General features: G+C 35.5%; 3 protein-coding genes across 3 annotated transcripts; 2 read left to right on the top strand and 1 right to left on the bottom strand.

Moving 5' to 3' along the window:
* Window positions 1-4618: 4618 nt before the first annotated feature.
* Window positions 4619-6620, top strand: LOC103873464 (probable beta-1,4-xylosyltransferase IRX10L). The gene is made up of 4 exons (XM_009151870.3): window positions 4619-4878; window positions 5061-5449; window positions 5582-5823; window positions 5926-6620. Exons 1-4 carry the CDS (start codon window positions 4770-4772, stop codon window positions 6437-6439), a joined length of 1254 nt encoding a protein of 417 aa, XP_009150118.1. The 5' UTR covers window positions 4619-4769; the 3' UTR covers window positions 6440-6620.
* On the bottom strand, window positions 6507-8194 carry LOC103873463 (carbonyl reductase [NADPH] 1). The gene is made up of 5 exons (XM_009151869.3): window positions 8006-8194; window positions 7717-7969; window positions 7371-7635; window positions 7093-7287; window positions 6507-7020 (listed from the first exon to the last, which is right to left on the bottom strand). Exons 2-5 carry the CDS (start codon window positions 7806-7808, stop codon window positions 6622-6624), a joined length of 951 nt encoding a protein of 316 aa, XP_009150117.1. The 5' UTR covers window positions 7809-7969; window positions 8006-8194; the 3' UTR covers window positions 6507-6621.
* Window positions 8195-12100: 3906 nt separating this feature from the next.
* Window positions 12101-14538, top strand: LOC103873465. Its single transcript, XM_009151871.2, has 5 exons — window positions 12101-12340; window positions 12614-13501; window positions 13586-13735; window positions 13820-14071; window positions 14180-14538. The coding sequence occupies exons 2-5, from the start codon at window positions 12626-12628 to the stop codon at window positions 14309-14311; spliced, it is 1410 nt and encodes a 469-aa protein (XP_009150119.1). The 5' UTR covers window positions 12101-12340; window positions 12614-12625; the 3' UTR covers window positions 14312-14538.
* The last annotated feature ends 1636 nt before the right edge of the window (window positions 14539-16174 follow it).

Below are 16174 nucleotides of genomic sequence, written 5' to 3'. Positions count from 1 at the left end.
TCCTGTAGGTTACCAAACTTTTTCTTTTAAGCTCCTGAAGTGTGATTAATGTAAATTGCAAATGGCTAATTCAGCTTAATCTTGGCCACTCTTTGTGTGTTAGCGAGGATCCAGAAGCCACTGAGGAAGATTCGGTGGATGATGAAGTTGCAGAGATTAGAGTTGATTATCGTAGGAGCCGCTGAAGTGTGTGAGTGATGTTGATATCCCCAATTAACAAGCTTTTGTGCAGACGCTGCAGCAATCAAGAGAGTTTGTGATTTCTGATCTCTGTTTCCTCATATGTATCTGAGCAGAATGTGATTGAGTATGCTCCAGAGCAGCCCGAGTTTGAAGATGGTTTTAACGTTGAGTTCAAGCAAATCTTTGAGAAGTTTAACTTCAGGGAACCTGTCTGATTCTCTCTGTCTAAGAGACAGTTTTAGTATCATGGTAGGCATTAGGTTATGATTATAAAAAGTGATTGACTCTATTGTGTTAATAAAAAAGTTTATGTCTTGCAGGTTGAAGTTTATAAGTTAAATGCAGAAGTTTTACGGTTGGAGCTGATGGTATCTTAATGGAGGCTTGTCAGAATTTGAATATGTAATGTTCCTTCTCTTTCTGGTATGACTTGCATATATCTCTGTTTCTTATTGATTTTTCTTGTGTGTGGTTGTTTAGTACACCGTAATTAAGCCATTCGGAGATCTGAGTTTTGGTAAATGGCACAGACTTATGTGATTTGTATTTCAGAATCCTGATCAGGTTTATGTTTCTTCACTCTTACAATATTGATCATCTATTTTGGTTTATGTTAAAAAAGGATCATACTTTATGAACATAAGCAATTTGTTGGCATGTGTGATTATATAGTGGTGTTGTGAGAACATAATTGGTAGTAATGTTCCTTTCATTGTTGCTTATTGATTCCTTCTGATCAATTACAGATGCTTCTTGGTCCCAATGGCTGTGTGGAAAATGGTGCCCCTTCTAAAGGTCTGTTTCCTCTCTCTCTCATTAAAAGTCTATTAAAGCAATTTAGCTGATCTTAGTCAGGGAAAGGTCTGATCTTTCGATCCTGCTTGTGTGTGTGTGTGACACCTCATTAAATCTGCTTGCAGATTTTAGTCGGTGTACTGAATCCAAACCAGCGGAACTGTCTTTGTGTAAAAACCTTAAGAATTTTTGTATTTCAGAATCCTAACATCAGGTTTATCTTTCTTCCTCTCATCTATTTTGGTTTTATGTTAAAAAAAGGATCATATACTTTATGAACATAAGCAAAACCTGTTTTTGTCCCCACTGCTAAGACAGATCAGTTAAATGGAGTCTGGTTATCCTTTCCTCTCTGCCTTGCATAACAGGAGCCTAATTCCAGCTATCTTGCAGCGTTCTGGTATTATTCTTTTTTTTTTTTTTAACATAAATGTTAATGGTACTCCATTCTCCTTTTTTTTGGTTCATAATATATTTTCGTAATCATGTTGTCACACAGACCTTTATTTGGATTCACGGTTCTCTAGCTATTGCAGATTTGTCTAATCCAATATGGATGCGTTGTTCGTGTGTATTTAGCTTTTTAGTTCTTGCTGATTCCAGTTGCAGGTAGGTATGAAGTGAATGTGAGTGATTCATTCTTAATTCAAAAGCTCAGACAGCTGAACCCTTTTGATTTTTTTTTTACAGCTTCTTGGAATACAACTTGGGATTTTATTAATTAAAGTGCATCCACTACGCTTTCTCTGAGAAATACATGCTAAGGCCGAGAAGGAAAATGTGAGCTCAAGGTTTTTATTTAGTTCCCATGTTTTCTTGTCTTTTTTATATTTAGTTCTGATATTTGTGTAAGATTTGATGAAAATGTTTACATGTTTGTGGTACTGATATAAGTAGATTTTGGTTTATTAATGAAATATAAATTGAATATTATTTTTATGTAAATCTAATTTACAACAAAACATGTTTCAATGAACAGGTTCTAATAGCACATAGTCGATAATAGATATAACATTGATACATTACTATAATAGAACATACGATAACATTCAAAACAAAAGCCATCATAAGATTTGACTAACCATAGCAAGTTAAAAACAAAGCTATCATATGCTCTCTATATAATAGCGCTTAAAAAAATGCTATCATATATGGGGAACCTAAGATAGCTGGGGTAGACATAGCGGTTTCAATAACGCTAACAAAAGCATATTATAGCTGTTTTCTTATGCTAAGAAATGACATTTTTTTTATAGTGGTGCGACCACCTATTCCTCAAAGTAGTTGTTCTTTTTTTATGGTAAGTTTCAAGTTACCAACTTAGGGATGATTGATGTCAGATAATGATACCAAGAATTACTTGGGTTTGTTATCATCACTCTTATTTACCTGATTATTTGGATGTTATTTCATTCACATAATCACAATACTTTTTATCAGTTTCTTTGCAGTGCAATCATCAAAAGATAGTAAGTAAATGAGACTTGGAGAACTTTAAGCATACATTGATGCGCGAGTCAGGAGCTTTGCGTTGTTTCTCGGCATAAGAGTACCTGTCAGCCAAATTCAAAGAAGCTTACTGAGGGTAGCGTTGAGTAACTGAGAATGGAAATCTAGGATCAGGATAACACCATCTGGAAAAGAAGAAACATGGTATTTCAAAGAATACCCTCTATCTAGCCTGGTCTGTATTTTAAAACATCCAAGTGCTCTGTTTCGTGTACCCAACAAAGGGGTTTGGCTTTATCTTGAATAATCGGAACAGTGCTCCAGTCTTTCATCTTATGCGACAGGCTTGATTCCATAAGTAATTTACTTTATTTGCTGTCACTAATTTGTACAATATGCTTTGCGGTCAGCCCCTTTGCTTTAACTGGAGGAGAATATTATATCAGATCCCTCGGAGAATGTATACAGTAATGATGTATGTAGTAGTAACATTAGGCTGTTGCTTATGATCAGGGAAAAAAAAAGGTTAAATTAATATTTAATGTAACAATAAATATTATTGTATGGGTAAATGATCGTACTTCACCATAAGAGGAGCATAAGAGGTGAACGGTCACCATTGTGTGGTGAGCAACCGTGATCAGTGAATATTGTTTTGTACTTTTGTTGTATGGGTTTAGGCCTTGGGTTTTACATAGGTGATGTTGCTAATTTAAGCTGCTACCAAAATCATAAAACCTTTGCTAGAAAATGGTGTAATTGCCAACTTTGACCACGGAAATTACCCAGACAATTTGGTACACACATTTATAAGAAACACAATGTAACCAGCAAATTATGGTATGTCACGTACCGCCCCAACTTTTAAGAAGCACAAACTAACAATCAAACTATAGTATATGTGACGTACCGCCCAAGTGTATATCGTCGAAAGTCTACTGTACAATGGGCACACATATTTTCTTGGCATTGAAGACACAAAAAAGCAGCATATACAAAATTTAATGTATTTAGGTATATTTATATTAAATTTAATATTTTATTCTAAGAGACAAAAATTTGATGACTAAACGTTTTTGATCCAAACTAATCGTTAAATATCTTTTAAATATTTTATACACAACTAATTTTTTAGAGAAAATTAAAATATCTAATAAATAGAAAGTAAAATTGTTTATATTAAATAATAAAATATAATAAAATATCAGTTTGCTATAGAATATATATATATATATATATATATATATATATATATATATATTAAGTAGGTTTTTATCCCTTTTTTATTAGATCATCTAAGAAAGTAATGTACCAAAATTTGAATCAAAAGCATATTTTTTTAAAACAACCAATATTTTAGTTAATTATCTATACAAAATTAAAAATAAGCTGGGTATATGACTTCAATCATCGTCAAGTGCATATGCCTCTGGCTACATATTAGTTTTAAGCATTGAGTTGGTGATAGTGAAAGATACTACTAAGCTACTGTGAAACATTTTCTTACTTGAGTTGGTGATAGCGAAAGATACTACTAAGCTACTGCGAAACATTTTCTTACTTCAAATAATATGAAAAGACTTTTTTTGAAGTGTGAAAACTACTTAGAACACAAATTTTGGTCTACGACAATGTTATAAAGATTTTATGATATCAGGTACAAGAACAATGTTAATAAACATCTTTTAGGTTCAAATAATCGGTATGCAGTAGTTAAGCACCTTTTAATAAACTATTGTTCTGAATGCCTAAATAGATTTTTTAAAATTATTCTAAAAAAACTATTTTGTTTAAATCCAATTTTATAATACTGTTTTCCAAAAATTAAAGTTGCTTCAAAGACACGATACATATTATGATCTTTCAACTCTTTACAGTTTCACATACTAAAAAAAATTATTTTTATGAGTTAAAAAAAATATTCTTTATTTAAAATATAAATTTAAAAAACATAATCCGCGCGTAGCAACCTACATGATGTGTTTCGTTGTCGCGTAAAAACATAAAACCATAGTGGTTGCAAAAACAGAGGTGTTGCGTTGAGTTTCTATGCTTAATGCTTCAAATGTAAAAACTGAAAACTACATGATGGAGAACAAATAAATCGTCTAAAGGGCCATGAAAACGATAAATGGGCCAAAAGCTCGTCCAAGTCCAATCTCATTTTCGATCAATTATGGATGACGTTGACTGCTCATTGCCCCGAAACGACGACGTATTAGCGTCGCACGAACCTTCTTTCTCCTTGAAATCAAAATACGATGTACTCTAGGTGTCAACTCTCGGCGTGATCTAGAAATCGGCTTTGATGTGTGTGTTGTGAGGTAATTGAGCGATAAGAGATGAAGTTGAGGAGCTGGGTTTTGATCTTCATTGCTTGTAACCTCCTTACCTTCTCCACGATCTCTGCTTTCCGTCTGAGTCGAAGTCAACCAACCGAGCGAATCTCAGGTCAGTCTTCGTGAATGATTGCTTTCCCCTATTGTTACTCGGATTGTGTGGTAATCACTTTAGTCTTAAGAATCGAAATAAAAAGCTAGGGCTAAGTCTTTTGCGATTGATAATGTAAATCTTAGGATGACTATAGATTTGCATGGACACTGTCTTTTGTTTGTTTGTGGTGTGGTGTTTAGGTAGTGCTGGTGATGTGTTGGACGATAATCCAGTGGGAAGACTGAAAGTGTTTGTTTATGAGCTTCCAAGCAAATACAACAAGAAGATTCTTCAGAAAGACCCCCGATGTCTCACCCACATGTTTGCTGCTGAGATCTATATGCAACGCTTTCTTTTGTCTAGTCCTGTTCGAACACTCAACCCCGAGGAAGCTGATTGGTTCTACGTCCCTGTCTACACCACTTGTGATCTCACTCCCAACGGCCTTCCTCTCCCCTTTAAATCCCCCAGAATGATGAGAAGTGCTATTCAGCTCATTGCTTCCAACTGGCCTTACTGGAATCGCACTGAAGGAGCTGACCACTTCTTTGTTGTGCCTCATGACTTTGGTGCCTGCTTCCATTATCAAGTAAATCCAAGATTTGTGTTTTTCTTCATCTATGCTTGTCTTCTACTGTCGAACATGCTCACTAAAGTCTGTTATCCCTTTGGAAGTTGCAACGCCCTTTGTTGATCTCTTGTTTGTGTTTGACTGTGGCAGGAAGAGAAGGCCATAGGAAGAGGAATACTACCCTTGCTTCAACGAGCTACGCTGGTGCAGACATTTGGACAGAGGAATCATGTCTGCTTGAAACAGGGTTCAATCACTGTTCCCCCCTATGCTCCACCCCAGAAGATGCAATCACACTTGATTCCTGGGAAAACTCCTCGTTCCATCTTTGTCTATTTCCGAGGATTGTTTTATGATGTGGGAAATGACCCCGAGGGTGGTTACTACGCGAGGTAAGTTTTAATCAGAATGCTCATCTTATGGGTATATTACCATCCTTTGATTTGCTCTCGTATAATCACTGATGATGTTTTGTTTGTCAAAAACGGACACAGGGGTGCACGAGCAGCTGTATGGGAAAACTTCAAGGACAATCCCCTCTTCGACATCTCAACAGAGCACCCAACAACATATTACGAGGACATGCAGCGAGCAATCTTCTGCTTATGCCCACTTGGATGGGCCCCATGGAGTCCAAGACTAGTTGAAGCCGTGATCTTTGGCTGCATCCCCGTGATCATAGCAGACGACATTGTGCTACCTTTTGCAGATGCGATCCCATGGGAAGACATTGGTGTGTTTGTGGATGAGAAGGATGTTCCTTACTTGGACACCATACTCACATCGATCCCACCAGAGGTTATACTGAGGAAACAGAGGTTGTTGGCAAACCCTTCGATGAAACAGGCTATGCTGTTCCCGCAACCAGCTCAACCAGGGGATGCGTTTCATCAAGTGTTGAATGGGTTGGCCCGTAAGCTGCCTCATGATAGGAGTGTGTATCTGAGACCAGGCGAGAAGCTGTTGAACTGGACGGCAGGACCGGTCGCTGATCTGAAACCTTGGTGAGTACAAATGCGATCGAAGAGAGGTTGAATTTGATACAGTTGATTCTATTTGTTACTTGTCTGTATTCTGTAGAATTATTTTGTATAACCATCATCAACTTAGTAAGTGGCATTGTTTGTTGACAAGAAAGAAAGATAAGAGAAATCTATTCCAGTTTTTAATAAACTTTCACCAACCCCCACTCAGAAGTTTATCTCACGTCTCTCTGCAAAGAATTTTCCAGTCACCGCCTCTTCAGACAGAACCAAGCTCAGCCAAACTCCGGTATCAGCTGCGTCTTCAGGAGACATATTACCAGCGAAACCAGTCATTGCAGTCTTCACCCAACCAGGACAAAAGCTGTTAACATAAATCTTCTCTCCCTCTTGCCTTGTCGAAAGCTCTTTCGCTATCATTCTAGTGTATGCATTGACAGCAAGCTTAGAGATGGAGTAGTCGGTGAATGTCTGAGGCCACCCGCCTGATTCCCAAGTTCCGTCTTTTACTTGCTCGATGAATGTAGAGACAGTTCGGTCTAAAAGTTCTTCCGTCAGAGAATCCGGATTGCTTAGCTGATCTCTCAACTCTACATTTGCAAGCCTCTGCAGAAGCATATGCAAAATTAATCTGAATGAAAATGACAAAGATAGCAAGAGTGAAAGGAGTTTACTTACATTACGTCTTCCGTATACTCTGCCTAGCCTGGAGCTAACGTTAACGATACGAGCTCCCTGAGGAGAGGGTCTCATCAAGGGTATCATAGCTTTGATCATGTTTTTGGTTCCATGGTAATTAGTAGATACAACAGTCTCAGCAAACTCAACCGAGTTATCTGAGCCAAGATTGTAGTTGACACCTGCGTTATTCACCTGAATATATAACAACAGTCACACACAGTGCATAAAATAAGAGAGCTATATAGACTACCACCAGATTACATAAAGGATCTTACGAGAATATCGAGACCTCCAAAAGTTTGCTTAATCCAGCAACCAAACTCTTTAATCGAAGAGGCGTCCGTGACATCAAGCTGATGAAAATCAACCTTGAGACCTTGTTGGAGACTCAAGGAAGTAACTGCTTCAAGACCAGCATCAACGTTTCTGGCTGTAAGAACAAGAGTCAATCCGTGGCTAGCAAGCTGTCTTGCGATTTCGAGTCCAATGCCTCGGTTAGAACCAGTCACCACTGCTACTACATTTTCAGAAGACCACCATCTACCACATATCAATTCAACAAGAGGAATGTTATTGAACACAAACACTCAATTTGACAACTTAAAGGTTCGAATGATACACCTCTGGTGATCAGAGTAAGGGATGGTTCGAAGGAGAGAGATCTCCTGCATCCTCTTCTCCCTTCTCTCCCGCGCTTTCTCCTTGTTCGTCATCGCCGCCGCCTTCTTCTTCTTCTTCCTCCGTCGCTTTCGTAGGTGTAAAAGTTTCTCCTACTCCTGACCGTAGGAAATCAAAATCATTATTAACAGTAGCCGACATCTCTACAATATTTACGTATGATACCTTTTTAACTTTTATTGAAACCACATACTAGCTTTAAATTTTTTTTTTTTTTTTTTTTTTGAAACACTTTAAAACTTTTTAATCAAACTATTTAACCCTACAACCTTTTTTAATCAAACTAAAGTAAACAAACATTAGCCTTCAGCTCAACAAATTTTTTTTCGAATATGTGACCCTTAACTTTACTATTTAACCCTCAGACCCTAAAACCTTTTGAATCAAACTAATTAACCCCAAATGCAGCGTTAGATTTCGTCGAATCTTCCTATACATTAAAAGAGAAGTTACTTTAGTAATTTCTACTGACATGTCATTAATATAGAGCTTCTCAGAAAAATTGTTATAATTCTATTGGTCGATTTTTTGAATTTTATTTTTCATTTATTTTAATCAATCGCTTATGTAGACAAGCCCAAAACTATTGTCGATTTCGTTAAGCCCATATATAGCTAGTGAGATAATAATTATCGATTTAGTTTAGCCTTGGGCAAGATTTAGAACTAAGACAAATATTAAAAACTTTTCTTATTATTCAAACAGTAAACTTGCGCATGTTGATATCATATTAATTACATTTGCTTAGAAAATATTTTAATGTTTCTAATTAGTAGGAGTGGACGTTCGGGTACCCGTTCGGGTTCGGGTCGGGTATTTTGGATTTTCGAGTATTTCGGTATAGAGGTGTAGAACCCGTTCGGGTATTTCTGTACTTCGGGTCGGGTTCGGGTATTTTTAGTTCGGATTCGGTTATTTCAGATCGGGTTCGGATATTTAGATTTTGAAAAAAAAAAATTAAAATTTTCATTTCTCAAGTTTCTTATATTTCAGTTAACTAATTTTTTATTTTTAATAGATTGAATGGTTAATAGATTTGGACATAAAAATTTAAAATTAAAAAGACATTAATTTAGTTATTTAAAAAAAAAATTGGATGTAACTTTTTGTTAATTTTTTAAATAAAAAACTTGACATGCATTTTCGGATCAGGTTCGGGTGCCACTTCGGATATCGGATAAAGTGTCCACCCCTACTAATTAGGTTGTTTGTTTTTAATAACTTACCTTTCTTATATGGATTACTTGCGCAAGTTGAAATCATTAAATATGCAAATAACTTATTGACAAAATTTGTTTTTAATAACTTACCTTTCTAATATGGATTACTTGCGCAAGTTGAAATCATTAAATATGCAAATCACTTATTCACAATATGGATTACTTTCGCAAGTTGAAATCAATAAATATTATCGATTTAGTTTACCCTTGGGAAAGATTTAAAATTAAGACAAATATTAAAAACTTTCCTTATTATTCAAACGGTAAACTTGCGCATGTTGATATCATATTTATTACATTGCTTACAAAATATTTAATGTTTCTAATTAAGTTGTTTGTTTTTAATAACTTACTTTTCTAATATGGATTACTTGCGCAAGTTAAAATCATATCATATGCAAATCATTTTTTGACAATACACATTTAATATCTTTCTTTAAACGATTTTATTATTTATTGTGCAAAATATTGTGCGTCATTAATATGAGAAATAAATCGACTGTATATATATAGGAGACACCCAAGATCTTAAAATACAAACATTCTCTTTTCATTCTTTAAAGTATTATTCACAAATCTCTCCTCTCATACTATTAAGGTATTACGACGATGTTGCTTGTGTGCTAAGAAAAATGTGTTTAGACGCAAAGGCTCCTCATCTTTCATCGACTCTGCCACCCACTTTGCCTTGGAAGTTCAATAAACATGTACAGCCTAATAAAGGACTAACCCACCAAGGCAATGGGAACTCAGAAGAGCTATGTTGTGTCATTGTTGTTATTCGACAGTATGTTTCTTAGCATATAAATTACCTTTATTTCCTCTATACTTCTATCTGTTAAAATTTTGTTATTACATGACAGTGGCGATCGAACTCCAAAACGGAAGATGAAACTAAATGTTACAGAGGAAAAACTGTTAAACCTGATGCTGAAGTACAATGGTAGAAAGCCAAGAGCTGAGGTGCGAGAGGCTCCAGCTTTTCTGTCATCCATCTTTTATCAGAGTCTTGATTCATTTTATATTTTTTTTTCTTTTTGTAAACAAAACTAAAAAGTGCAGTCCAGTTGCAAGACCTATTAGATGCAACAAGAATGTTAGTTCTCCATACAAGGTAGAACCATGAACTCAACTCTTTGTGTCTTGTCTCCAAAAAGCATGTCTGATCTATCCTTTCCATGTGTTGAATACTGGTAACGATAATATGTTCTTCTTTTTTTTATATGTAGACCAGGTCGTGAGAGTGATAGTGATCCAGAAGACCTTGAACATGCTGAGAAGCTTCGCCAAGTTAAAGCAGTTATTGAAGAGGTTCTTTAGTACTTTCCCTTTTTTTTGTTGAATATAGTCCGGAGAAAGTATTACATAGTATCATTTAGTAATACTATCTTATATCATTTTTTTGTTGAATATACTATCTTATAAGTAAGCTAGCATTATGCATTTTTTATTTAATTCATGAGGTCATTTTCAAAGTAGTCAAAAAACCTAGAAAATTAATAATCGAACCAGCTACCTTTTTTTATTTGACCGGATATTAGTTCCACCAATAATCGTGGTCAACTTACCAACATGGTGTATATATGTAAAATTGACAAATCTACGTTTAAGTAACCCAACGTGTAAGGGATTTAGATTTTTTTTGTGAATCTCGTGGATTGATCTATTGCAGATTGGGGTTCATAGGTGAAGTTTCAAGAAATTGTTATAATTTGATTGGTCGATTGTTTTTAATTTTTATTTATTTAATTTAGATCTAAAAATTTAAGAAAAGTCTAAAATCATTTAACATCACTTGCCATATAATCTAACGAATATTACAAATAACAATTTATGGAAACTAATTCTCGAAATTATAGAAAGATTAATAATGTTTTATTGATTACTTTTAATATTTATAAACTATAAAGAAAAATGAACAAAATTTTATATAAGATAATTATAATAGTTTTATACTCTACTTGATGAATTGTGTTCGAATATAATTATATAATAACTATTTTAAATATTACAAAATCTAAAAATGTTTATTAATATTATTTTTAAATTATTTATCGTTGTTTAAAGAATAAATTTATCATAATTTTAAAATAATTTATAAAATGCTTACAAAATGCAAGGCAAAGTTGCACTTTCAAGAGTTAAGTCGAGATCTGGATTAAAAATCCTAATAACTGGTAAAAAAGTGAAGCCGCAGACAAAAATATTGAATGTTGTCTAAAAACAAGTTTTTCAGAATATTTCGTAGTCACGGTACGTAATTTTAATCTACTTTTTTTTTCAAATACAAATTTTAAAATAAATAAACTGTTGCAATTATTTATTTTTTGTATTTGCTAGATGGGTTGTGATGAGTTAGGAGACCGATGACGGTATGTCAATTTAATATTATTTCATGTTCAATAAAATTTAAAAATTATAAATCTATCAAATAATGTTAACCCGTCAAATTGCTTACAAAATTTATTTAATTTTTTGCAAGTTTCTAATTGAATTTGCTTTCTTTATCGAGAAATGTACTTCATAATTTATATTATTTATGGATAATATTTTGATTTTTATTATATTTTCTTTTAATATGTCTACATAAATGTTTGTTTATTATTTATGGAAAAAATAATATTATTCACCTAAAATAAAGAATTACGAAACATATATAATACAATTCTAATTAATGATAATATAAAATCTGTTACTTCTAAAACTATACACTATTTATTCTATTTTTTAAATGAAAGTATCTTCGTAAACACACAAAATGTTTTTTGACGTTGCAATTATACATACACATAATATCTGCGTGTTCATACTGACGTTACTGTGTTCCCTCTCGTGAGGTACGGGCCGAGAAAGAACACAGGGTGTGGACCGGTCATGTTCTTATGCCCGCAAAGAATATGGACCGGTCACCTAGTCGATTATTAAAACTACAGCAGTTAATGGAAAAACTTTTCTTGAGAATTTTTCTAAACTTCTAAAATTTATTTATCGGAATGATGTTGATGTTTTATAATCTATGGTCATGAATCATCCTTACCGTAAATATTTAGGTATTTTAGTGTGGAACGGGAATTTGAAAGAGGATAATTAATGACGCAAGCGATGATGTCACTGGGTACACGTGTCACGTATATCGAAAGCTAGCGTCCTACGTCTCTGTGCGCTTGCCTTATATGAGAGAACCCATTCTTTATTCCCATGATGATAAATAGATAACTCTCAAATTGTTCCTCGTGGATCACTTTATTACACTAACAGCGAAGAGAGATAGATAGACTTCACTAATCTTTCCGACACATCGGAGACAGAGACCAACGAACGTTTTAAAGACGTGGGAAAATCATTGGGTAAATCTCTCTATGTGTCTGTTTGATTTCGCAATCGAATTCTGGGTTTTGGAATACCGAATTAGAAACAGAGGTTAGGATCATATTAGTTACGTAGTAGATATATGAAATGATCTGAAACCGGTTTTATGTTAGATTGTTCGTTTTCGAAAATACTATTCTAGCAAATGAGCTTTCTGCTTTATATGTTCTTGCTTCTCTTGTATTATGAGTTGCTGTTTTAAAAAAAAAAAAGAATTGTGACGAATTATTACCTCTGTAACATGGAAACAGGCGAATAGAATAATGGCTCGTTGTGGAGGGAGATCACTGATCTCGTCCTTACTTCTTCTTCTGGTCGCGTTGTTAACCATATCACCGAGCCACGGCTTTGTTAAGACCGAGAAGAAGATAAAGTCTGCATCTTTCTTATCGCCAAAGCTAGTGATGAATCCAGGATCAGTCGCGAATCCTTTCCTCTTCGACATCGATTTCCCCAGAGGTCATATCGGCATCAAAGGCTTCGATGCTGAAGTTGTTGACCAAGACGGTAACCCCGTCCCTCTACACCAGACTTATCTTCACCACTGGCTTGTTCAACCTTACTACGTACGCAAAGGTTTTAACCTTTCTCAGCGAGACATGCCTAGGAACCACGGTTTCTCCAGGCATCTTGGTTCCAAACCTGATTACATTCTTGTTAGGAATGGTGGTCTGTGCAGGAACACTGTCAGACATTTCTTCGGGTTAGGATCAGAAACCCGCAAAACCTCCACGCGTGTTCCTGATCCTTACGCGATTGAAATCGATAATCCAGAGGAAACACCTGACGGGTATGAGTTCAAATGGCTTCTCAACATTCACGCGATTGACACGCGGGATGTTGTGGATAAATCAGGATGCACGGAGTGCAGGTGTGATCTCTATAATGTAACGATTGATGAGTACGGCCGAGCTATAAAACCGGATTACAAAGGTGGTTTGTACTGCTGCTATGATAAGACTCAGTGTTTGTTGAGAAACGGGTTTGACAGTGTGGATGAGAAAACAAGAACTCTGTATCTTAAGTATACCGTGAGATGGGTTGATTGGGACAGCTCGGTGGTGCCCGCTAAGGTTTATATTCTCGACGTTACGGATTCCTGGGAACCATCCGGTGATAGCCAAGAACATTTTTGCCATGTGAGTATATATAATCTTTTACTGAAAATATCATTCTTTCTAAACATGTCCGTGGAAAAAGTCTTATGCTTTTCTTTTTTTCAGGTGGAATATGAGGTGAAACCATGCAAAACCAATGGCGATGGATGTGTTGACGTTAAGAAGAAGAGCTTAATGATGCCGTTTAACGGGTATATTGTCTACGGTGCAGCTCACCAGCACGCAGGTGGTATCGGTGCTGCTCTATACCGAGAGGTAAAGTAAAGAGTGGTTTTTGTTTTATGCTAACGGCAAACGAAAGATTGAAACTGAGGCTTTCTTGTGTTGTGGATTGATCAGGACGGTGAGGGGATCTGCACTTCGATGCCCAAGTATGGAAATGCAGACGAGCCTGGAAACGAAGCTGGTTACATTGTTGGAATGTCTTCTTGTTATCCTGATGAACCGGTGAAAGTGACTTCTGGAGAGACACTGACTTTGGAGTTCAATTACAGTAGTGCTGTTGGTCATACCGGAGTTATGGGACTCTTTTACATCCTAGTCACTCAGCAGCTGCCTGAACAAGAGAGCTCCTTGCCTGCACTTTTCCAGGTAAGCTGCCGGTACCTGATCTCGGTTTATGCCAGACCGGTTTCAATTTAAGATACATTTTCGGGAGATACTACTTTACTTAAGGTGCGTATCCATCATTTTTTGTAGGCACATACGAAAAGCGTGAGCTTTCTAAGCTTTCTTGCTGCGACGGTGGTGGTGGCGGTTGTGGTTCTAATTGCTGCTGTGGTATACCGGAGACAGAAGCGGGAAGATGGCTACCAATCACTTAGCACCTGAAGAGTAAAACTATATATATATATAGGCTATTATATAATCTGTTCTTTTTTTCCCTTTTATACCACATAATTAAAATAAAAGAAGAAAAGAATATGTTGTTGTCCACTGATATTTGGTAATGGTACTCACGTGCAAGAAGTTTTTTGTAATGGTCACACACTATACGCAATGGTGTATAGACTTGTATGTTATAGCAACTCTTTCTATATTTATCACCTTGTTCGTCATGCCAGCTTCTTCTCCCTCCCTCGCTCTTGTCATCTTGGGGATGTAAAGTTTCTCATACTCTTTTTTTTTGGTAAAATGTTAAATATTATACCAAATTTTCAAGTTTGTTATCGAAATTATAAAGAAACTAGTAGCGGATTACGGAATTTAAACTAAACATTGAAACCTAATGCGACAAAAGATTCAACCCGCAATAGAAGTAGAACCAAACCTAGAACCAGCTAAGCAACAAAAACGAGCACAGACCGAAGCAATCGGAGTTGGTTGAGGTCGAGAGTCAGACACCACGAGTTACCGAGAGAAAGGCATCCTCAAACTTTGAAACAACGGCTCCTGCAGCTTCCAACTTACTTACCTAAACCTGATCCGGACAGAAAATCTGAACACGAACAAACCCAGAGCACCAACAAACCCGGTTTCTCGTACTCTTGCTCGTCAGCTCTACAATATTTACGACCTTTAACTTCTTTTGAAACCACAGACTAGCCCAAAACCTTTTAATCAAACTATTTAACCCTATAATAATCTTGTTTTTTTTTCGAATAAACGGGAGGTAATCCTGACCTTAGGTCCAGACGCAAAATCAAATTAAGGACATAATAAAAGCGATTCCAAACGCTAAACTAAAAATAACCAGTGTAAGCCAACTCTCTCAGCCAAGATATGGTGTAAGCCAGCTCTCTCAGCCGAAATCAAACTGAAGACACAATAAAAACAATTCAAAGTGCTAAACCACTAGTCCAACATACTGTTGATAACCGGTGTAAGCCAGCTCTCTCAGCCAAGATATGGTGTAAGCCAGCTCTCTTAGCCGGAATCAAACCAAGGGTACAATAAAAGCGATTCCAGGCGCTAAATCACTAGTCCAAAATTTTATAACCTTGTTAATCAAACTATTTAACCTTCAGACCTTTTTAATATAACTATTCAACCCTAGAACCTTTTTGATTAAACCATTTGCACCGTTAAATTGTAAATGGATTTACTCTACAGAAAGTAATGAAAAAAAAATTTCTTGGGAATTTTCCACTAAATTAATTTTATCCGAATGATTTTAATGTTTTATAATATGTGCTCACGATTCAATCATATCCTACTATATAAAAGCTACTATTTTTAAGGTTTCTAAGATAGAACACGTCAGCTCAAATATTCTCAACCTATTAAATCGACAGCTTAGCATCATATTTACATGTCACCCTTTTTTTCATTTACGAGACTAAAATAAATTGGACGGAGCTTTTATATTATAATTGAGTTATGTTTTGCAGGCCCATAATCAAGCCATAATTACATGTAAAGTCAACAATAGTTGTACAACGACTCATGGACTTCATCTTCCTTTTCCTATCTAAAACTTCCATACCGTTTACACCTTCTCCAATTCTCTTTGTAAAGTTACTTCCCACTCCTACTCATAAAGACCCTCCACTACTACAACAATCCAAGCAATTTTTTCGGGTTCCTCCGTTACAAACTTATATATTACTAACTAATACTCCCTCCGCTCCTTAAAGTTACTATTCTAGAGAAAAAAATTGTTTCAAAAAGATCTATTTTTTTACTTTTTCAATGCATGTTTTATTAACTAATTTCAAACTTCAAAAAGCTTAATTGCACTAATTGATTTTTTAT

The sequence above is a fragment of the Brassica rapa genome, chromosome A06, assembly GCF_000309985.2.
Source record: "Brassica rapa cultivar Chiifu-401-42 chromosome A06, CAAS_Brap_v3.01, whole genome shotgun sequence".
Lineage (NCBI taxonomy): Eukaryota > Viridiplantae > Streptophyta > Magnoliopsida > Brassicales > Brassicaceae > Brassica > Brassica rapa.
This window is presented reverse-complemented; position numbering and strand designations above follow the sequence as displayed.

Bases quoted from the DNA above. Each gene is read 5' to 3' on its own strand.
- LOC103873464 (XM_009151870.3), top strand. From the start codon at position 4,770: ATGAAGTTGAGGAGCTGGGTTTTGATCTTCATTGCTTGTAACCTCCTT. The intron at 5,450-5,581 runs GTAAATCCAAGA...TGACTGTGGCAG, and splicing joins GTGCCTGCTTCCATTATCAA to GAAGAGAAGGCCATAGGAAG. The intron at 5,824-5,925 runs GTAAGTTTTAAT...AAACGGACACAG, and splicing joins GAGGGTGGTTACTACGCGAG to GGGTGCACGAGCAGCTGTAT.
- LOC103873463 (XM_009151869.3), bottom strand. From the start codon at position 7,808: ATGACGAACAAGGAGAAAGCGCGGGAGAGAAGGGAGAAGAGGATGCAG. The intron at 7,288-7,370 runs GTAAGATCCTTT...TTATATATTCAG, and splicing joins TTGGAGGTCTCGATATTCTC to GTGAATAACGCAGGTGTCAA. The intron at 7,021-7,092 runs GTAAGTAAACTC...ATGCTTCTGCAG, and splicing joins GAGTATACGGAAGACGTAAT to AGGCTTGCAAATGTAGAGTT.
- LOC103873465 (XM_009151871.2), top strand. From the start codon at position 12,626: ATGGCTCGTTGTGGAGGGAGATCACTGATCTCGTCCTTACTTCTTCTT. The intron at 13,502-13,585 runs GTGAGTATATAT...TCTTTTTTTCAG, and splicing joins GCCAAGAACATTTTTGCCAT to GTGGAATATGAGGTGAAACC. The intron at 14,072-14,179 runs GTAAGCTGCCGG...CATTTTTTGTAG, and splicing joins CCTTGCCTGCACTTTTCCAG to GCACATACGAAAAGCGTGAG.